We start from the raw sequence: 24,118 nt of genomic DNA on the forward strand, positions 1-24,118 counted from the left end.
AACTCTTCCAGAGTTAACACATTAGTATTTTTGTTTCTAAATTATTATGAACTTGTTTTCTTTGCATTATTTGAGGTCTGAAAGCACTGTTTTTTTTAAAATTTTGACTATTTCTCCTTTTCTGAAAAAAATAAAAAAAAATTATTGCTTAGAAATTTGGTGACATGTTGTCAGTAGTTTATAGACTAAAAGAACAATTTACATTTTACTCAAAAATATACCTATAAAGAGAAAAATCAGACAAACTGAACATTTGAAAGTGGTCTCTTAATTTTTGCCAGAGCTGCATTTATACTTTACAAAAACGCAAATGTGTCAAAAACGCATACAAAAATGCAAGTGAGCGCAGGTGTGGAATTCATGCAGAAATTCACCTGCGTCAAAACCTTATCAAACACTGACCGTGTGTACATGCCCTAATTATTGACATTGTAGACTTGTATTGAAATACAAAAGCACTTGTTAAAAGGTGTAGGTTGGTCTCCTATGTGTCACTTCTGATTTTATCTTTTTCTGACTGTACTTCTTATAATATGAAGACTTTAGTTTCAATGTTCCTCACCTCATTTAGTTTTTAATGTGGTGATTCAAGGGAATTTGTCAGCAGCTTTTTTCTTCGTAGTCTGAAATTAGCATAATATAGGGCAAGAAAGCCTGATTACAGTATAGTATCACTTATTGGGCTATGTGCTGTAGTTTTGATATAATCACTGTTTTGCCTTATGTAGATGTAGCAGAGCTAAGAATTGTGGGCTGTGTATAACCCCACCCATACTCAAAACTGACAGCATCCTGTGTACACTGTGCATTGTCAGCAATGTGCTTATCAGTGGTGCAGGCAGAGCTACACAGATTAGCTGGACTAGTTTGCACATGAGCTGTAGTCCTCTACTGGTAATCTCATGCTGATAAAATATTGATTGTGTTGAAACTATAACACACAGCCTAGTACATATGACTGTAATCAGGCTCCCTTGCCTTATATTATGCTGGTCTTTTATTAAATAGCAAAAGCCTGCTGACATATTCCCTTTAATTCAATATTTTACAAGAGTAACAAATGTATATGCACCATTAGGCTATGTTCACAATGAATTTTTTGGAGCATTCAAAATGATAAGTTTTTAAAATAGAAACTGCTTCAGGAAACGCTCCTATTTTGGCATTTCCTGAAATGGTTTTGAAGCGTCTTGGAAGAGGCTTTTTCCTAAAGCATTTTTTGCATCTTTTGATTGGACAGTGCCTAGTGTGCAACAGATGCATCAAATGTGTGAAATGCATTTCCTCCACCACCAAGAGTTTTTCTAAGCCTCTTTAGGAAAAATGCTCAAAAAACTCATCATGTGAACAGCAAAGTGTATTTCCCATACAAATAAATCAATCAGTTTTGAAGTGGTTCTTAATGAGGATTTTGAAATGGATCTTCTCCAAAAACATTTCTAAAAGTCTGCGTTAAAATCTGTGGATCTTGTTTTCAAGAGGGTCCACTCCAAAACCCACCTTGAAAATCTCCTAAAAGATGGTCAAAATAATGAACATACTATATGCACTTTTATGTAAAAATGACTTGCTGTTCATGTATGTATGTATGTATGAGTATTTTGTAACTTCTTTAGGTCTCCAACGATTAAAAGAAATGAGCTGACAATTCTTCAGCCATTTCCCGCTCAGAAGACATTCTGTATTTTACAGTACAAGTCAATGGGAAGGCTCAAAAATGCCTGGAAGACTCCCAGGCATCTTTTGAATGTTTTGCAAGCATTTTTCATTTGCAAAATTGCTATCAGTTTTATTCATTGTTAATTGGGGTTAAAAACGTTCTGGTACAAAAAAGCCCGTACAAGCGATACCACAAAAATGCTGGAAAAACCTAAAAAAAAAACAAAAAAACTTTCCATTAGAGCACTCAAAAAATGACCATAAAACACTAAAAAAAAATGCATTAGAAAAAAAACTCCTTCCTCTTGAAAAAAAAAGCAGCGGATGTTCCCTCCTGAAAAAAATGTCATATGTTCAAATCCTTTGGCTACACGCAGATTAGATTTTTTGAGACATTCAAAAATGCAGTCTCTCAAGCAGAAACCGCTTCAGGAAACATGATCTGTAGGGAGTTTTTGTAGGAGTTTTTGTTTTCAAGAAATATTTCCTAAATTGTATTTTTGAAGCATTTTGGAAGCTTTTTCCAGAAAAGTTTTTTTTGCACCTGTTTGATTTGACAGTGCGTTTATTACAATGGATTCCACCAGGTAGTTTTTCAGAACCTGAAGTTGTAAAAGCATTGAAAAATCTACATATGAACAGCAAAGAGAATTAAAATGGTAATAGCTAGGAAGAGTCTTCTATGCATTTATGGGCTATTTTTGAGATGTTTTTTGAGACAGATCTGCTCATAAAAACTATGTCTGAACATACCCTTACATTGATGAAATTCCCCACTTCTGGTAGTAGCAGCTCACATAATATCATTCATTATGTATTACCATTAATAACAAACAAGTCATAACCAGAGGTGTAAGGCATTCCTGCTAAGCCGCTGTCATATGTGCTAGTGCTGTGTTTCTAGCTCACAGGGCACTGCACATATAATCCATCAGGCTGCCACCATGCTATACTGGTCATCATGAACCACGGAGATTAAGCAACCTATTTATTTTCTTAACAACCCTCAGAGAGAATTTCAAATATATATTGGAGAGAATGTTTATATTAGCACAATGGGGTCGCTACTACATTAATAGCATAAAAGACGACCCCCTAACGAGAAAAAAATAAATACATGCCTCACTATGAGGGAATCGATTTGTAAATGAACAGAGGAAAAGCGAAGCATGAATAATCGTCTCCAGATGTCCACAATCTCTGTTCCCTCAAACACAGAAATTATACTGGTTTGTCAGTAAGAAGAGATGCTGTATACTTCAGGACCTGTTTAAAGTACATTCTGAAGTTTAATCCTAAACTAGGATAAATATATTAACAGCACAAAGTTTTGTTCTCATTTTAGTAAGTTATAACCTATTCATATTTTGGAGATATCTACTAGCCCATGTGTGTGAGCGGCAGGTAACACACATGTGTCCTATTCATTAAAGCAGGTGCATAACACCTGCTGCTCACATATGTTTGTTGGGAGATATCTGTAGACGTGATGTCATTGGCCCCTCTTACCTCCTGATAAGAAAGTGGCAGAGTTTAGGGGGTTTTACACATAGCGATATCGCTAGCAATAACGCTATAACGTCACCGATTTTGTGGCGTTATAGCGATATTGCTAACGATATCGCTATGTGTGATACTTACCTCCGACCGGCTCCCCCGCTGTCCATCGTTGATCGCGCGAGATCTGCCGGCTCCATTTCTCGTCGGGCGCTTCCTGCTGGGCTTCCTGTGGCGCCGACGAGCGATGTGTAGAGGCGGGAGGACGTCAGGATCGCCGCATCTGAAAGGTAAGTATCGTCCGCTGTATCGCTGCTGCATCGCTGTGAGATCTGCCTGTGTGGCAGCTCACTAGCGATCATTTAGCGATGCACCAGCGATCCTGACCGGGTCATATCGTGGGCGGGATCGCTGGTGCATCGCTAAATGTAAAAGGGCCTTTAGATTACCTCTTTAGAATTAAAAAGACTGTCAGCACAGGATGACTGCTCAAACGGAGTTCCAGTGCTCCATGTTTTTGATCATAGTTTCAGCAAATTTGTATCAGATTGTCATCAGTGTTATCATCAGAGTATGATAGGATTTTCATCATTTTTTTCTCTGATGGGGAAAAAATGTTCTTCAGCTTCTCCTATCAGTCAATGAGAAATGGAGAGTATATTGATGTCATCAGAGTGCTGTCCAATTTTTTCACGACTCATAGACTTGCATTGTTAATTTTGTTCCAACACTCAAATCAATTTCAGACAAGTCTCAGTGATTTTACACAAATCATGTATATTTTCAACATCCTGATAGACAGCCCATCAGAAGCATGAATATATAACACATACAGGTGCATCTCACAAAATTAGAATATCATCAAAAAGTTAATTTCTTCAATACAAAAAGTGAAACTCATATATTATATAGAGTCATTACAAACAGAGTGATCTAATTCACGTGTTTATTTCTGTTAATGTTGATGATTATGGCTGTAAGCCAATGAAAACCCAAGAGACATTATCTCAGTAAATTAGAATACTTTATAACACCAGCCTGAAAAATTATCTAAAATCCGAAATGTTGGCCTACTGAAATGTATGTTCAGTAAATGCACTCAATACTTGGTCGGGGCTCCTTTGGCATCAATTACTGCATCAATGCGGTGTGGCATGGAGACTATCAGCCTGTGGCACTGCTGAGGTGTTATGGAAGCCCAGGTTGCTTTGATAGCAGCCTTCAGCTCATCTACATTGTTGGGTCTGGTGTCTTTCATCTTCCTCTTGACAATACCCCTTAGATTCTCTATGTGGTTAAAGTCAGGCGAGTTTGCTGGCCAATCAAGCACAGAGATACTGTTATTTTTAAACCAGGTATTGGTACTTTTGGCAGTGTGGACAGGTGCCAAGTCCTGCTGGAGAATGAAATTTCCATCTTTTAAAAGCTTGTCGGCAGAGGGAAGCATGAAGTGCTCTAAAATTTCCTGGTAGATGGCTGCGCTGACTTTGGTCTTGATAAAACACAGTGGACGTATACTAGCAGATGACATGGCTCCCCAAACCATCACTGACTTTGGAAACTTCACACTAGACCTCAAGTAGCTTTTATTGTCTTTTTCTCTAATCTTCCTTCAGTCTTTGGGAGCCATGACATTTGATCGCCCGTTATTACATTTTTATGCAATGTCGTGGCGACCAAAAAGACGTAACTCTGGCATTTTGAATTTTTTTCTCACTACCCCGTTTAGCGATCAGGTTAATAATTTTTTTATTGTTCGGGCAATTTTGAATGCGGCGATACCAAATGTGTATGTTTGATTTTATTTTAAATGTTTTATTTTGAATGGGGCGAAAGGGGGGTGATTTGAACTTTTATTTTTTTTTATATTTTTAAACACATTTTTTTTACTTTTGCAATGCTTCAATAATCTCCAAAGGAGACTAGAAGCTGGCACAACTCGATCGGCTCAGCTACATAGAGGCGATGAGCAGATCGCCTTTATATAGCTGAATTACTGACTTGCTATGAGCGCAGACCACTGGGTGGCTCTCACAGCAATTCAGCACTGACAACCATAGAGGTTTCCAAGAGACCTCAGGTTGTCATGCCGGCACAGCGGTGACCAGAGATCACATGACACAGGTCACCGGTGTGAGTGTTTCCGATGCGTTTACCAGAAGTGCCATTTAAATGCCGCTGTCAGCGTTTGACAGCGGCATTTAACTAGTTAATAGCCATGGGTGGATCGCTATTGTGGGCACATGTCAGCTGTTCAAAACAGCTGACATGTCATGGGAAAGATGTGGGTTCACCCCTGGAGCCCACATCAAAGGGAGCGACACCGACATCAGCATAATTATACGTATGATGTCGGTAAGGGGTTGAAATCATTTTTTCAAGCTGGTGTTATAAAGTATTCTAATTTACTGAGATAATGACTTTTGGGTTTTCATTTGCTGTAAGCCATAATCATCAACATTAACAGAAATAAACGCTTAAAATAGATCACTCTGTTTGTAATGACTCTATATAATACAGTCATATGTAAAAGTTTGGGCACCCCTATTAATGTTAACCTTTTTTCTTTATAACAATTTTGGTTTTTGCAACAGCTATTTCAGTTTCATATATCTAATAACTGATGGGCTCAGTTATATTTCTGGATTCAAATGAGGTTTATTGTACTAACAGAAAATGTGCAATCTGCATTTAAACAAAATTTGACCGGTGCAAAAGTATGGGCACCCTTATCATTTTCTTGATTTGAACACTCCTAACTACTTTTTACTGACTTCCTGAAGCACTAAATTGGTTTTGTAACCTCATTGAGCTTTGAACTTCATAGCCAGGTGTATCAAATCATGAGAAAAGGTATTTAAGGTGGCCACTTGCAAGTAGTTCTCCTATTTGATTCTCCTATGAAGAGTGGCATCATGGGCTCCTCAAAACAACTCTCAAATGATCTGAAAACAAAGATTATTCAACATAGCTTTTCAGGGGAAGGATACAAAAAGTTGTCTCAGAGATTTAACCTTTCAGTTTCCACTGTGAGGAACATAGTAAGGAAATGGAAGAACACAGGTACAGTTCTTGTTAAGCCCAGAAGTGGCAGGCCAAGAAAAATATCAGAAAGGCAGAGAAGAAGAATGGTGAGAACAGTCAAGGACAATCCACAGACCACCTCCAAAGACCGGCAGCATCATCTTGCTGCAGATGGTGTCACTGTGCATCGGTCAACAATACTACGCACATTGCACAAGGAGAAGCTGTATGGGAGAGTGATGCGAAAGAAGCCGTTTCTGCAAGCACACCACAAACAGAGTCACCTGAGGTATGCAAAAGCACATTTGGACAAGCCAGTTACATTTTGGAAGAAGGTCATGTGGACTGATGAAACAAAGATTGAGTTGTTTGGTCATACAAAAAGGCGTTATGCATGCGCTGTATTGTTGACCGATGCACAGTGACACCATCTGCAGCAAGATGATGCTGCCGGTCTTTGGAGGTGGTCTGTGGATTGTCCTTGACTGTTCTCACCATTCTTCTTCTCTGCCTTTCTGATATTTTTCTTGGCCTGCCACTTCTGGGCTTAACAAGAACTGTACCTGTGTGCTTCCATTTCCTTACTATGTTCCTCACAGTGGAATCTGACAGGTTAAATCTCTGAGACAACTTTTTGTATCCTTCCCCTGAAAAGCTATGTTGAATAATCTTTGTTTTCAGATCATTTGAGAGTTGTTTTGAGGAGCCCATGATGCCACTCTTCATAGGAGAATCAAATAGGAGAACTACTTGCAAGTGGCCACTTTAAATACCTTTTCTCATGATTTGATACACCTGGCTATGAAGTTCAAAGCTCAATGAGGTTACAAAACCAATTTAGTGCTTCAGGAAGTCAGTAAAAAGTAGTTAGGAGTGTTCAAATCAAGAAAATGATAAGGGTGCCCATACTTTTGCACCGGTCAAATTTTGTTTAAATGCAGATTGCACATTTTCTGTTAGTACAATAAACCTCATTTGAATCCAGAAATATAACTGAGTCCATCAGTTATTAGATATATGAAATGGAAATAGCTGTTGCAAAAAACAAAATTGTTATAAAGAAAAAAGGTTAACATTAATAGGGGTGCCCAAACTTTTACATATGACTGTATATGAGCATCACTTTTTGTATTGAAGAACTGAAATAAATTAAGTTTTTGATGATATTCTAATTTTGTGAGATGCATCTATATGAATCAGCCTTAAAATAGTACTACAACAGAAAACTATGAAATTGATGGAACTAAATATACATTATTTTTTAAGCCTCCATATGTGCATTTATTTTTTTCTGGCTGTAGATCTTTAGTATGTAGAAATATCATGACATCCCGGGGTTAGACATTGTAAAGTCGTAAAAACGGTGGCAAGAATCCAGTGAAATAATTGTAGGAGAGAATGTTGCGTATGTGATTTCCAAGAAAAACGATGAAGTTATTTTCTAAGCAAGAGACCTCTCTTAGGCATCCTTCATAAATGACCTCATACTCCTGCAGACAGACACACAATGCATATTCCAGAATATTAGTACAGTATTTTATGTTCAGTATCTTCTGTATAGATAATATTCTGAGCAATGTTCTATATACTCTCCTGCATGATAACAGGTACAACAGCCTGAGCAAATTGACAGAGAGCGACTTTACTGGCTTGAAGAAATTAGAACTTCTGATGTTACATAGTAATGAAATCCAAACAATCCATGAACATGCTTTCCAAGACTTATCCGCATTACAGGTATGAACTGTCATATACAGTGCTAAAGACAGCCCTAACCAGTACATATGGTGAGAATGGCAGCAAGTACATATTATGGTTTTGTTTTCTCATTGAGTCTCCATCGGCTTCCTCCTTGTATTCCAATATTTTTCCAAACTTGCAAAATACACTTCTGGTCATTACAGATGTGCCCACGAAAATCTCTTTATGCAAACTCTATAGATTATTGGGACAGGCTAACTAAATCTTTTCCAGGACGCAGTTCACATCACAACTGCTAATTGCCCACCTAGCACAAACAACTGACCCCCAAAATATCACAAAATTGTGTTTCTTTCCCAAAATTGGTAATCTATGGTTACTCATCTTAGCTTTCACATGTGGACAAAACTGTTGGCACCTTTCTGGTAACGTAAAAAACTCACAATGGTCACTGAAATAAGCAGAAACTGACAAAAGTAACTTTTAATTAAAATTGTCTGAATATTATCTAATGGAAATCAGACATTGCGTCTGAATTTTGGTTTCATCAGCAACAACAAAAAAATAATAAATAATGAAAATGGCCTGGACAAAAATGGTGATAGCCTTTACTTAATGTTTTATTGCACAACCTTTTGAGGCAATCACTGCAAACAATTTCTCTAACTCCCAATAAGAAATGTGCACCTGTCCATAGGTATTTTGGACCACTCCTCTTGAGCAAACTTTTCCAGTTGTCTCAGTTGTGAAGGTGCCTGCTACAGATTGCATGTTTCAGCTTTTTCCAGAAATGTTTAGTAGGATTTTGTTCGGGTCTCATAGAAGCCAAGTCAGAATAGGCCAGTGCTTTGACCTTAGTCATTCTTTGATGTTTTAGCTGTATTTTGGGTAATTATTCTGTTGGATGACCCAAAACCTGCAACTCAGACCAAGCTTTCTGACACTGGGCAGCACATTTGGATCCATAATGACTTGATCTTGAGACTGTCCCAGAAGCTTTGTGGCTTGTCAATATGCTTTTTGGCAAATTCAAGTCCTGCTTTTTTATGATTTGCTTTCAACAGTGGTTTCCACCTTGGTTGCCTTCATGAAGTCCACTTTTATTATTTATTATTATTTATTTATTATGCTTTACTTGCATAGCTCTATCATGTTTTGTAGCACTTTGCACAGATTATCATCTCTGTCCCTAATGGGGCTCACAATCTAAGTTTTCTAACTTTTGACTAGACAGTGACAGATGGTGCGATCTGACACTGATGCTCCTTCACTTTGGAGGACATCGCTAATGTCATTGTAAGTTGTTTTGTGCTATTTGGTTGCCATTTGTATTTTGTATTTCTTTAATTTGTCATTAATTTTCCTATTGTGGCAAAATCCAGGGAGGTTGTCTACAGTTCCATAGACTTTAAACTTCTGAATAATATATGAAACTGTAGTCACCGGAACATCAAGCTGTTTGGCTACAATCTTACAGCCTTTAGCATGTTTGTCATTAATTTTCTTTCTATTCTCCTGAGATAACTTTCTCCTTAGCTCAGTGCGGTACCATCATTTTTGTCCAGGGCATTTTCATTACTGTTTTTTTCTGTTCAACCACAATTCACAATCAATGGCTGATTTTAAGTAGTTGATCTTTAGTAAATTTAAACTGAAATTTACTTTTGTCAATTTCCAGTTATTTCAGTGACCATTGTGGGTTTTTCTTACAGGAACAGAAAGGTTTGAATTATTTTCTCCACATTTGTATGTTGAGCCAGGGGGAAAGATGAGGATGGACACATTTGTAGATTAAAAGACTCTGCTGACACACCGAGCCTCAAGAATTACATTCCCATTTAAGAAAAAGGAAATAGCTCATCACTCGTGTGACTGTGGAATTATTCAATAGTGCTTTATTCCGTCACACAATTATGACCCGTTGTGAAAAGTTTCAGCTTTAGGGTATGTGCACATGTTGCGGATTAGCCTGCGGAATTTTCTGCAGAGAATCCGCATCTCTTGGCAGAAAAAAAGGTTAAAATGCTTGCGGTTTTCCAGCAGAATTGATGTGGATTCTTTGCGGTTTTCCTGCGGATTCCATTGCATTTTTGCGGATTTGGTTTGTGAACTTTCTGGCTCTGGAGGAGAGAGAAAGAATTGACATGCTGCGGAAAATAAACCACTGCAAATCCGCAAGAAATTTTCCGCAGCATGTGCACAACGTTTTTGCATTTCCCATTCATTAACATTGTGTACAGAACGCACTGCAGATTTTAGGCAATTCCACGCATCCAAAAACATGTGCACATACCCTTATTGCTCAAAGGAATATAGCATTATTATTTCTTTTTTTCATGGATATTTGTGTGACAGCTATCACAAAGAAAAATATTCCCGGAGTGCATAGTAATTGATCTAAAAGGGGGATTTATTAAAAATGTAGGGAGAGTCAGAGAAAAAGACACCAAGTTTATCAAAATAGAACACATTGCATAACATAATTGCTGCAACTCACTAGGCATGTTAAAATGTTTTTACTCCTTTGGCTCCAACAATTGCTGCATATTTTTAATAATCTGACTTTATTTATAACTACTGTTAGCCATCCTTCCCTATAAAAGCATTTCTATATGTGTGAAGGTAGCTGTATCATGTGTCCAAAAACATAGTAAATTGGCCATATACCATTTGCACATTTATGGCATCAATTCACAATCATATTCTGATGTTTTTCTCCTTAATATTCCTTTGTGGCCGAAGGAGCAGGGTTTAACAAGAGACATGATTAACCTAGAATGCTACTTAGGCCCCAATATATCAAAAATATATCAAGCATTTTTACCCAGAAATCCAGTGTAAAACTGTTTGAAACATTGCAAAATTTGTATACAACTTATAGTTACACACTTCTGTCATTTTCATGCCAGTCCTGGCCAGTTCCACTTGCTTGTCAAAAAGTGACAGAGCTTAAGAAGAAAGGGCATGAAAAATTCATGATATACATCACAGGCTCACCATTTTTGGTGCTTATTGAACCCCAAGGTCATGTGTCTCTCTCTCCACCTCTGTACTTGTATAAAAGTCTATTAGTTTTGCTTTAAAGGGAGTTTGTCAACTGATTCCTGTTGCCCAAACCATGAGCAACATGAATCTAAGCCTGACTGCACGACTGCAGCCAGTTATATTTTTCTATGAAATGCTCTGGCATTTCAGAGAAAATATACTTTAAAGATCTGACCTGGGACCATAGATGGAGATGAGACTAGTCTGGCTCCACCCATGGCCAGCTTTCCTCAGCGCTGCTCAAGTTTATTGGCAAATCCCTTGCTATGGGTGGCACCAAAGTTGTGAAGGCAGGCTCTAATTCATGCTGCCTGTGGTTTGGGCAGAATGTATCAGGTTTCCGTTAAATTAACTTTGAATTTACTTTCTCCCTGTTGAGTAGGAAAGGCTAAACATCCATAAGTCATTGAAACTACTAATAACTACACCAGATATTCAATTTCAATTTTACATTCTTTAGGTATTGAAAATGAGTTACAATAAAGTGAAAATCCTTCATAAGAATACATTCCGCAGTCTGAAGAGTATGGTCAGGCTACATATGGATCACAATAAACTGGAATTCCTGTCCCCAGAATCATTCTATGGCCTCACATCCCTGAAATTGGTGCACTTAGAAGGAAATGAACTACGGCAGCTGCATACGGATACCTTCGTCACTTTGCGCTTCATACAGATATTTAAAACATCATCTATAAAAGTTATTAACCTGTCAGATAACCTGTTATCATCATTGCCTAAAGAGATGTTCTTGTACTTAAATGAATTGGAAGGACTTTATCTTCATGGAAATCCTTGGTCCTGTGACTGTAACCTTCATTGGATCACAGAACTGGGACAGCAATCTAAAGGTATTTCATTCCTTGTGTATATTCATGTCAAGAAGCACATGATGGCAATGTGCAGTATGTACTGCATAAGCACAATGAAAACTATTTGGTTTTAGAATAGTCTTTATAATTGGGTTACCTTTTAATTAAAAACAAAAAAGCTGCCCAAAACTGTAACATGGAGGACCATGAGAAACAGAAAACCTACATGAGAGAACTAATCCTCCAATAGATTTTTTCATATAAAAACATGAATTTTATTGAACCATGTCATAACAATTTTAGTTAAAAGGGATGATGACACACAGAAAAGCCAATGCAAAACATTGTGCAGGAGGTTGAGTTTTTGCCCCATATATACTATAGAACAATTAAGCCAAAATTTCGTTTCGGTGTCTTCCTCAGAAGCACGTCAAGGGATACGTTGTGGCAGTTGTGGACCCTAGGTAAATATGTGTATCACTTAACCTCCTGCTAACCATGTATTCTCTGCTACTGATTATTTATTTTTATACTATTTGAGTATTCTTCATTACCTATAGGATGGCCATGGTGTGCAAAAAAATCTAGTTTTAGATTCATTTCAGGCTGCTTCTTATATTTATTCAGTATTTACATTTAAATTAGGAATGTCTTTATCAAAGCCTGCATAATTATTGAACCCTAAGATAGCAACAACCCTGGCACACCCTGCAAACACGTTTCCTGCAGTGGTGCTCCAGGTGTGCTGAACGTCTGTGGAGAAAATCCAATCTACACGAAGATTTCATCCATTATAAGTTCATGCTTAGAACATACAACACTGCCCTTCACCTCTCCAAACAAACCTATTTCAACACCCTCATCACCTCACTGTCCAATAACCCGAAACGTCTCTTTGACACTTTTCATTCCCTGCTCAACCCAAGAGTGCAGGCCCCAACCACAGAGCTTCGAGCTGACGATCTGGCCAATTACTTCAAAGAAAAAATTGATCATATCCGACGGGAAATTATCTCCCAGTCATCTCATACCATGCACTGTCCTCCCTCCCCCACTGCATCTAGCTCACTCTCTGAGTTTGAACCAGTCACAGAAGAAGAAGTAAGCAGGCTCCTTGCATCTTCTCGCCCAACCAATTGCACCAGTGACCCATTTCTGTCACATCTGCTCCAGTTCCTTTCCCCTGCTGTCACCCCTCACATAACTAAAATATTTAACCTCTCTCTCTTCTGATATCTTTCCCTCCTTATTTAAGCATGCCATCATGCATCCACTACTTAAAAACCATCCCTCGACCAAAACTGTGCCTCTAACTATAGACCTGTCTCTAATCTTCCCTTCATCCCTAAACTCCTGGCATGCCTGGTCCACTCCCGTCTGATCTGCTATCTCTCTACTAACTCTCTTCTCGACCCTCTCCAATCTGGTTTCTGCACTCTACACTCTACTGAAACTGCCCTCACTAATGTCTCTAATGATCTATTAACAGCTGAATCTAACGGTCACTACTCCATGCTAATTCTCTTGGATCTCTCTGCAGCATTCGACACAGTGGATCATCAGCTCCTCCTCACTATGCTCCGCACCATCGGCATCAAGGACACCGTTCTCTCCTGGTTTTCCTCCTATCTCTCTGACCGCTCCTTTACTGTATCTTTTGCTGGCTCCTCCTCTTCTCATCATCCCCTTACTGTTGGGGTTCCTCAAGGAGCGGTTCTAGGCCCTCTCCTCTTCTTGTTGTACACTGCCCCTATTGGTCAAACAATCAGTAGATTTGGTTTCCAGTACCATCTCTATGCTGATGACACCCAATTATACGCTTCTTCTCCTGACATCACACCAGCCTTTCTAGAAAACACCGGCGATTGTCTAAACGCTGTGCCTAACATCATGTCCTCACTATATCTGAAACTGAACCTGTTCATGACTGAACTCCTTGTGTTTCCTCCCTCAACTAATGCACCTATACCCGACACTGATATTTCCGTGTGTGGTTCCACTATTACTCCCCAGCAACATGCCCGCTGTCTTGGGGTCATACTTGACTCCGAGCTTTCATTCACCCCCCACATCCAATCACTGGCTCGCTCTTGTTATCTGCATCTCAAAAACATTTCTAGAATTCGACCTTTTCTTACCTTTGACTCTGCAAAAATTCTTACTGTTTCTCTTATTCATTCTCGTCTGGACTACTGTAACTCTCTTCTAATTGGTCTCCCTCTTACCAAACTTGCCCCCTCCAATCTGTCTTGAATGCAGCAGCCAGGATCATATTCCTCGCTAATCGTTACACCGATGCCTCTACCTTGTGCCAGTCCTTACACTGGCTACCCATCCACTCCAGAATCCAGTGCAAACTTATTGCCCTCACCCACAAAGCACTCCATGGCTCAGCACCACCTTACATCTCCTCCCTTGTTTCAGTCTACCACCCTACCCGTGCCCTCCGTTCTGCTGATGACCTGAGGTTAGCATCCTCGATAATCAGAACTTCCTACTCCCGTCTCCATGACTATACATGTGCTGCGCCAATTCTTTGGAATGCACTTCCCAGGTCAATACGAGTAGTCCCCAATCCCTACAATTTTGATCATGCCCTGAAAACTCATTTATTCAGACTGGCCTACCGCCTCAACACATTAGCCTACTATCCCTGTGTGGCACAGTCAAAAGTTTTACCATAACCAGGTTCCCCGTATCATGTTCCCACATGCTTTATGCATCTATTAGCCCTCTGTGTCCGTACTGTTACACACTTAACATTATGGCTGGTCCAAACAATCAGGGCAATTGTTACCTCCCACCTTTCGTGTCTCCCTTTTTCCCTCATAGATTGTAAGCTTGCGAGCAGGGCCCTCATTCCTCTTGGTATCTGTTATGATCTATGTGATTATTGTTATGCTGTGATGTCTATCATCTGTACAAGTCCCCTCTGAAATGTAAAGTGCTGCGGAATATGTCGGCGCTATAGAAATAAAATGTATTATTATTATTATAACCCTTCTATCTGTCCTCTGGATTTGTTTTTGAGCCTCTCTTTATTTATATAACATAATTTCCACCTGATCTATCATTAAATTGTTTTCTCATCATATCCAGGAATTTTGGCTTAATTGTTCTATAGTATATACGGGGCAAAAAATCATCCTCCCGCACAATGTTTTGCATTGGCTTTTCTGTGTGTCATCATCCCTTTTAACTAAAATTGTTATGACATGGTTCAATAAAATTCATGTTTTATATAAAAAAGTCTATTGGAGGATTTGTTTCCTCATGTAGGTTTTCTACCTTTTAATGAAGGCTGGTTTCACATTAGCATTTCTTCTGCGCAGCGCATCGTGCGCATTCGTGCACATGCATCATGCATACCTATGTTTAACATGGCGTACGCATGGTCTTGCGTTTGTATGCGTTTGTCTGCGTTTTTGAGCGCAAGCGTTTTTTCAAGATGTGCGTCTAGACACGCCAGACGCAACCTGTTGCATTTTTGGGTCTGTCCGAAGGCATCAAAAAAACGCGTGCGCATACTTGTGCACGGAATGCGTCAAAACAATGCATTACAGTCTATGACAATGCAGGCGTGTGCATGGACATACGTACACCTGTGTTTCCGTATGCATTTAAGAGTAAACATGGCTAGAAACTGGTTAAAACGCATGCGCATAAAAATGCAAACGCATGCAAAAACACATGTGCATTTTGCATGCGTTTCTACTTGCGCACAATGCGCTGCGCACAAAGACGCAAATGTGAAACTAGCCTAAGTCTTTCAGTTTTCCAGTTTTCTTACAATGAAATGTAAACTTTTATCAATAAACCCTCAGAGGTTCTCCAACCGATTGGGCAGCTGTAATCTTTGTGGAGTATTGTGGCAGTACATCTTCAATTTTCAGCACTGCCAGAGGGTAAATTAAGAAATACATGGATCCTATGGGAATCAATGTGATGTCTATGTTGTGGTTAAAAGGGTTTTTCTCAGGGTCCAGTGCTGGCGCTACAGCATACATGGCGCTGGCTATTAAGCTCAGTGATTGGCTGCAGCTGTGATGTGTACTGTACTGGCAACATGACATCACCACTGCAGTCAATACATAGAAACCAAAGTAATAGTGGGTAGCTGGAGATGGGGAGGGGGAGTACTACGTTATTTTGGGATTTTACATTATAGGAAGCATTTGGGGTTCACTTTTCCAAAAATGTAAAACCCCTTTAAATGATAAAAGACTAACTCATTGAGTTCACAAATAAGAAACATCACTCTACTGACTGAATTCTTTAATATAGTACTTTAAATAGGATTTTCCAATCCAAATAATTAATTACACTTTATGCTCAATTTTTAGGTTAGTATTTTGACCAGATCATCATTTTATACAAAATTTCTAACTCAAAGCTGTATAAACTTGAATGCTTATTGGATGAAGCAGATCAGGTGATATGTATTTGTGTAATGAGCGAGGATGAGGATGTAACCTAAGGATACAACACCCTTTATCAAGGTGTGCAGAATTATTAGGCTGGGGTCACACTTGCAACTGCAATGCGAGAAACTCAGGCATCAATACCCGACACTGCCACCGGCACTCGAGACCGGAGTGTGAGCTGCATGTCTTTCTATGCAACTGAACGCTCCGGTTTGAACCACCGGCTGCAGTGCCGGGTATTGATCCTAGAGACTCGCACAAGTTTCTCTGCACTCGCAAGTGTGACCCCAGCCTTAAGCAGCTTGTTTTCCTCAGCCAATCTGGGTTTAAAAAGAGATGTAACTGACTCAGGAAATTCAAATATTCTTACAAATTGTAGAGAGGGATGCGGCACTCTTGAAATTGCTAAGATATTGGGGTGCGATCACAGAATCATCAAATGTTATGTTGCAAATAGTCAACAGGGTTGAAAAAGCGTGATGGGAAAAAAGTCGCACATTAGTCACCAAAGAACTGAGAAGAATCAAACGTGAAATGACTAGGTACCAGGAAACCAGTATCTATCAGTGCTGTCTTATTCCATAACTGCACAAGGTGTTCAGTGTTCAGAAACAAGGCCACAGTAAGGAAGGAAGGAAGGAAGGAAGAAGTTCAATCACCAAGAAACATCTGAACACAGATGTTATGGACTTATCAGTCTTATGGACTGATGAGATGAGAGTGACTTTTGACAGACCAGATGGATGGGCCCGTGGCTGCATAACTAACAGACAATGAAATGGGATGAAAAAATGTTCCAGCTCCTTAAAATTAAGACATCTTTATTGATCCATAAAATTAATAAATTCAGCAAATACTCTAAAGTGAAAGTTCCCACCAAGCATACAGCGACGCGTTTCATTCTCAAGGAACTTTTTCACAGCTCCTTGAAGACGAAACTTATGGGCCATGCACATACTGTATAAGCCGTCTTCTACAGTGTGTCCACATCGGACATTACCTGTCTAAATCCTGCTCATATTGGTACTATACACATGATCAGGTTTTTAAATACATCAGTTAGGGACTGCTCTGATATGGGTTACCTTGACTGTTGGTAGAGAGAGCGTCTTAGTATGCATTTTTTGCAAAAAACGTATCAACCAAATACCCTGTTTTGTTATCTTTTTACTAGCACTTGCTGTTTACTGTTACTTTTTTACAGCAGAGTATTTTTGTACGTTTGTTTTACTGTGTTTTTCTGTGTTTCAGTCTTCTGGTGGTGCGAACACTGTCCTACAGACTTGTTCTTTTAGTATAGCATGTAGACCCAGTTTTGTTTGGCCTGTCTTAAAGACACATGGAACATTTTTACTCTTTTAGATTCTAATTTCACATTCACCCAAGGAATTTGCAGTTGTTCATCTCTGATTTGCATGTACTTTTTCCACTGCATGATGTTGGCCAAACATAAGCACGAGGTGTCATGTAGTGAAAAAATAACACAAACCTTGAAATAGCTTAGAGCAGCCTTTCTCCTGTGAGACATGTAGTGAAATACAGCCCTGCTCTTCTCCATGACCTGTACACCTGCTGTGTGTAATAAGGCTATGTACTATTACAAACACCTCTTGCCACTCTTGCTCAAGGAAGTCATTGTGGGAGTAAAGCAGAACTAAAAGTGCCCTGAGATACATAACTCTACTGTTCTCCCCCTCTTCCACACTAACTGTAGTGAGGTTAAAGAAAATCTGTTAGCATGGTGATAAAAGCTTTACTACTGTATAAGTAGACAGCACCACACAGGGTAATAAATGAAACATCCTTAAACTTTGTGTATCAGCCTCTATCTCCTGCTTTCTTCAGATTACATAGCAAATACATGCTGACAGATTCCCTTTAAAGATGTAAGAGGTGTTTGTAATGAAACATTGCTGAAATAACAGTTCAAAAAGGAGAGCAGCTCTGTATGTCTTCACGTTTCACAGGAGCAAGCCTACCCTAACCTTTCCTAGGGGTATGACCCCGAACCAAATCTCTGCTATTGCACCTTCGGTTGAAAGGGAAATTGGAATCTACATTTTACAAGCTAATCTACACCAAGGGGATGAGGAATAAATAAAATTGTTTTATTCAGCTCTGCAGCCACTATACCATGATGTGACCAGTTTAATATAAAAGGTGCTCTTTATTTTTTTTGTTTTTACAAAGGGTAGGTAATGATATTAACAGTAATAAAATGAAGAATTCCAACCTGCTCTCACTCCCATGAATCCAGCCCCGGCTGCTTTGGTGGTCTTCACCGGAGCAGGAAGCAATGACACCCCATGTCTAAGACCTGTAATTGGCTGCAGCAGGGATATGGCTGGAATGGGATGTAATTGTTCCATTGAAGTAACCTGAGCTCTGCAGCCAATCAGTGACATAGAAACGTGACTTCAATGCTTCCTGTGCCAGCACCAATTTCCAGAGCAGTCAAAAATGGATCTATGGAAATTAGGCGAGTGTGTCTCTTTTAATTTTATTATAACATTCCCTCCTGTTTTATCTTTAAACAGCACATTCTAAAATGGTTTGCTATTGTTTGAACGCCTTTTATATTAATATACCCATTTCATATTTGTGCCACATGGGAAAATCTCAATGAATAACTGAAGGCTTCATAAAATGCATCCCTCTCATTTAGTTCCTGAATAGGGAGAACATTAATGAAAATGTGGTTATAAGAAATGACTTATGTTTGCTATAAAATATATTTGAAATAAAAAGTCTGACAATAAAATAGAGATTTCTACTCAGAACTAATAACCAACATGACTTTACAATTCTTATTTACTTTTGTTTTTATAGACTTGATCAAGTGCAAGAGAGATCGCCTAGGAACTCAATGCCCTCTTTGTTCCAGTCCTAAAAAGAATCAAGGGAAATCTTTGAATCAAATATCATCTCAAGATCTTACTTGTCTCAAGCCTAATATAGAAAACATCTACAAGTTAAAAAACATCTCTTCCATAGAAGAAGGCAGCTTTACTGCTATATCAGCCAAAGACTTTATAGCTCCAATGGGATCTCTGATCATAAATATGACAGATCAGTCTGGAAATGAAGCAAACCTGGCCTGTACTGTTCAAAGACCAACCAAAATGTCTCAGATAATGTTAGACAGAAAGGAAGAATACACGGCAATGAGGACTACATTTTCCTCTTTCCTGGTATGCAACATTGACTATGACCACATTCAGAAGTTATGGGGAATTTTAGCAATGTACAGTGATTCTTCAATGAAACTTAAGCGGGAGCTATTGCTTACAAAGACACCTTTTATCCACTATAAATACAAGCAAGTAGGCTTTGGTGATGATGTGTTCACTGACATTGATGCAGAAATTCGAGCAGAACCTAGCTGGCTGATGCAGGACTTGGTTACTATACAACTTGATAGGACAGCAACAACTCTCAGCACACTGCATATCCGGTACTACACAGATATCTATGTTACAATTCCCAGTTCATTTGAGTACCCCCAAAGAAACAATTGGGCAATGATCATCAAGAGCAACCAGACACAGACAGAGTATACTGCAATAATAGGAGGAACAGTGGAGATGGACTGCCAAGTTGAGGGTGAACCCTTTCCAAAAATTGAATGGGTGCTTCCTGATGGAATTAAAATCCGAGCACCATATATGAGTGAAGAAGGAAGGATAACAATTACAAAAAATGGAAAGTTTATTTTAAAGGTGGCTGATAGTTTTGACACTGGGGTTTACCATTGCATTGCTACAAATTATTTGGATGCAGATGTACTTTCATTTAGAATTACTGTGGTAAGTGCTGATGTAGAGGAAGAAGCTGTCAATGGGATTGAACTTTCAGTCAATAGTGGGGATGTTCTCTATCTTCCTTGTGGTTCAAATGGAGTTCCTGATGCATCTGTGAACTGGATATTACCCGATCACTCTATTTTACATGAAACCTCAAAAAACAAGGTTATTTTCTCCAATGGCACACTAAAGATCCAAGATGTAACACAAAGAGACAGAGGACATTTTAGATGTTTAGCAGCTAATCAATATGGACTTGACATGTTGACACATAAAGTGTTGGTGAAAGACAGAAAAGTCAGCACAACCATTATGAACGTACAGCTGGACCAAAATGAGGATGAAACTGTTGAAGGATCAGGCAACGAAGTCATTAAAGAAAACCTTGACTCTGTGACAGGGAAAGCCATTGAACATAAAAGATATCCAAATAGACGCATACCTATCAAATCAGATGGACAACGGAGTACAAACATATCAGCGCACAGAAGAAACAGAATAAACCATGGTTATAGAGGACACAGGAGACAATTTACTCAAAACACAAGAAAAATTGATCCCCAACACTGGACAGAGATATTACAAAAAACAAAGCAAAATTCAATCAACACCAAACCAATAACAGAAGTCATGAAAACAGTCAAGGAAGAAAATGATATAGAAAGCATATCTGGAGATGCAGAGCAACCATCCGGTGAAGAATTCCTTCCAGTGAATGAAAAGTTTTCAATAGTAACAGAGATTTACTCAAGTACAGGCATACTCAATACAATACCCAGAGTGTCTTCAGTGACTGATTCTGATAATCATAAAATGAGCACAAATAAAATGCGTACAACACCAACCAAATCACACATTGATGAACACTACACAGAAACACCAAAGACAAATAGTTACATTACACTGAGCAGTCAGGAGCCAACTTCATCACAATATTTAGCTTCAGGAGAAAACCCTACTACAATCAACTATTATAGTGAACATCAGCCAACAACACTAAGCATTTTAAACCCATTAGCATTGGCAATATCAGAAGCACCACCTACTACAAGTGTGAACATGCTACCCACAGATGCCACAACCAATTTGACGCCAAAACTTCTTCCTCTTAATACATATGGCAAAGTTGAATCTGATAATAATATTTTTGTAACTACAATAAAATCATTAACTGCAACTCCACAATCTGGTGTTATAAGGCCAACAACTTCCAGTACTTACCGTTATACTAAATCACAAGAAATTCCAACACCTACAGTAAATAAACAAACCTCTTCTCATTATACTGACACAAATTATATTATATTGGAAAATGGACTACAAACTAAAACTCAATATGATTACACCACTTTTACTACATCGAGTTATTTGAATAGTCCATCTGAGAATGTGGTTACTATGCCCAAACAAGGAATAAATTCAATCAGTAGAACACCTCCCAATTCTATAACCAATCCAATAACATCCTATGATTCCTTTACTCCCAAATATACATATATGGACCAAAAAAATACATCTAGCAATCTTCATGCAGCTCCTCCACCACCTCAACAAATATCTGCTCCAACTAGTTCAATTACAGCAAGCCCTGTCATTTCTACAGGACCAAAAGAAGTTATAGAACCATCAGTCATAAGTCACATCACAAATACTCCGGTATCTCATAAGCAATCTCTATCCAGTGTTAGCTCACATTCAAACACCCCAGTGCCGTTACCAACCATTACTACTACTCAGCCAACTGTTTTCACTACCAAAGACATTACAAGTAAGCTACACACCACACCTGACAATTTACACTCTTCTACATCAAGAACTGACACCACAAAAATTCCACATTATTATGAAGCAAGGGAGGATTTAGAAGATCAAAATGTTGTTAGCTTTGATTCTTCCACCAAGACAAGCACAAAATTGTTTCTTTCACAGACTGACATTGGTCCAATATATTTTCATAGCACTCAGAAAATCATAACTCCAGGGCTCCCAGCTGGCTCCACAATCATTACTCATCAACAGATCCAGATAATGAAAGAAGTTACACCATTTGTGCCAACTCTAAGGCGTTATGGTCGCAGAAGAATCCCAGGAAGAAGGCGCATTGTAAAACCAGATCGCATTCCAGATGTTAAAGTGCATCAATTTAGATTTGGAAAGCAAGAAAATATTGATATCACTGAAACCACAACAGCATACAGTACTGTTTCTAGTATTGGTAAAAATACACAGATTTTATCTAGTACAATACCTACAATCACAAATGCCCCATTACCAATCACACTGTCAACTAAAACAGCTCCAGAGGCTATCAGGAGGAAAGAAGCAACCACTTTGCTGACTACACAATTCAAAAACACTGATAGAACCACTGATACATATAATACTCCATCTCAGTCCCACATTACTAAAACAAGCAGTATAGACATGTCTGTCTTGGAAAAGCTCAAGGCTGGATTACGTTATATCCAAGGTGTAACAACATTCATACCGACAACCATGCCTGTAGTTGGACAAAAAGAAATGCTGGTATCGACTTCACCCAAGCCCACCACCAAACCTTTAGCAGCCTCCAAAATAATTAGAAGAAAAATTCCCTGGAATAGATTGTTTCCAGACAATCAGTTTATTCAAAAGGAAATTCTTAGGAAACTCAGAAAAAACTCTCATTTGACATCTCCAATTATCTCCACTACTCCACTTCCAACAACAAAACCATTTGTTACCAAAATTCCTATAGTACCTTATACAAAGGAAGAGAAAACAGGAAGAGGAAACCTAAGCAGTTCCTCCATATCAATGGTAAATTATCCAATAAGCGCTGAAGCGACTTCTAGTATGGTTCATCGAATTAGTGGCAAAGCATCAAAAACAATGATGCATCACAAATCTTCTACAGTAGAAGCAACAACTGTTTATCCAACCAATATTAAAAAGGAAGCAAGTGGCAGATATACCGCCAAAAAAACAGCTGTACTTTACCCAACAATGACTAGTGATAACCAAAGGCTAATTTTTCCAACCAGGTCTGCAGTACCATCAACTCTATATCATCCAACCAATTCAAATTTTGAAGTGCAGCCTGTAAGTTCTAAGGATGCAAAAACTGAAGCTTATTCAGTCAGTTCTATGGGGTTATTAACGACTAAAGAAATTACACTCATCCCTAACACAGGTTACGTTTCTACAACATTAACCCCCAAAACATCTGTTATCTATAACAGGCATAGATTTCTCAAAAGAAAACGACCAAGAAAAAAAAATTTCTTAAGCAAATCAGTAAACACTTACACTTATAAGCCGTCAACAAATATAAACTTGTCAACTTATTCTGAAGATACAATAGTTACTAAAATAATTTCAACACCAAAATCCTCAATTACTACCATTACAGGAACACCAATAACATTAACAAGTTCAAAAAATTATATTCATCCAAACATGGTGACCAAATATTTCTGGAGTAATCTAACCAACGATGACAAGTTATCCATGCAACCATCAGTTGCAATAAATGGTATTGGGACCTTAGCTACTCCAAACTTAGAACCATCAGATATAAAAAATATAGCCACATCTGACCAAGCTCTCAACAAAAATATCCCACATGATCATTCTTTTGTCACAACATATATAACCAAGGCCATTCCAACACATAAGACAAGTCCTATAGCAAGTACGCCTACATCACTATCGGTAACTGATAATGTTATCAACAGTGTAACTTTTCCAGCACCCTTAACGAGTCCAAGCACAACCCAAGCATCAGCTGGTGGTAGAAAGGAAAATTTTGGAGCCCAAAAAACATCTCAGAGAAATGTAAACACAGTAGCACAATTTCCAAATCTATTGAAAACACCTATACGATACAATTTTTCATCTATAGTAACACAGAAAACTGAAAAGATAGCAACTTTCCAAAAAACAGAAGAAATTCCTTTCAATTATGTTCGCTCTAAACCTCATATTTTGGGAGGTAAAGCTGCAAGTTTCACTGTCCTTGCTAACTCTGATGCCTTCATTCCATGCGAAGCAACTGGATATCCAACACCCACCATATTGTGGACAAAGGTGGCTTCAGGTAGGGCTGTTTCCAATTATTACTTTGCTGAAAATTTACATACTTTAAACCATTAATTTTTAGTTTTATAAAGTT

General features: G+C 38.6%; 1 protein-coding gene across 1 annotated transcript in view; it reads left to right on the top strand.

Annotated features, from left to right (window-relative positions):
- IGSF10 (immunoglobulin superfamily member 10) overlaps nucleotides 1–24,118 on the top strand; it is a 57,939-nt gene that overhangs the window by 25,013 nt on the left and 8,808 nt on the right. The window contains exons 3-5 of the mRNA XM_073579051.1: nucleotides 7,788–7,917; nucleotides 11,387–11,777; nucleotides 18,992–24,043. Coding sequence (XP_073435152.1) covers nucleotides 7,788–7,917; nucleotides 11,387–11,777; nucleotides 18,992–24,043 — 5,573 coding nt within the window. The remainder of the gene's footprint in view (nucleotides 1–7,787; nucleotides 7,918–11,386; nucleotides 11,778–18,991; nucleotides 24,044–24,118) is intronic.

The sequence above is a fragment of the Dendrobates tinctorius genome, unplaced genomic scaffold (assembly GCF_039654945.1).
Source record: "Dendrobates tinctorius isolate UK_male_01 unplaced genomic scaffold, ASM3965494v1 ptg000060l, whole genome shotgun sequence".
NCBI lineage: Eukaryota > Metazoa > Chordata > Amphibia > Anura > Dendrobatidae > Dendrobates > Dendrobates tinctorius.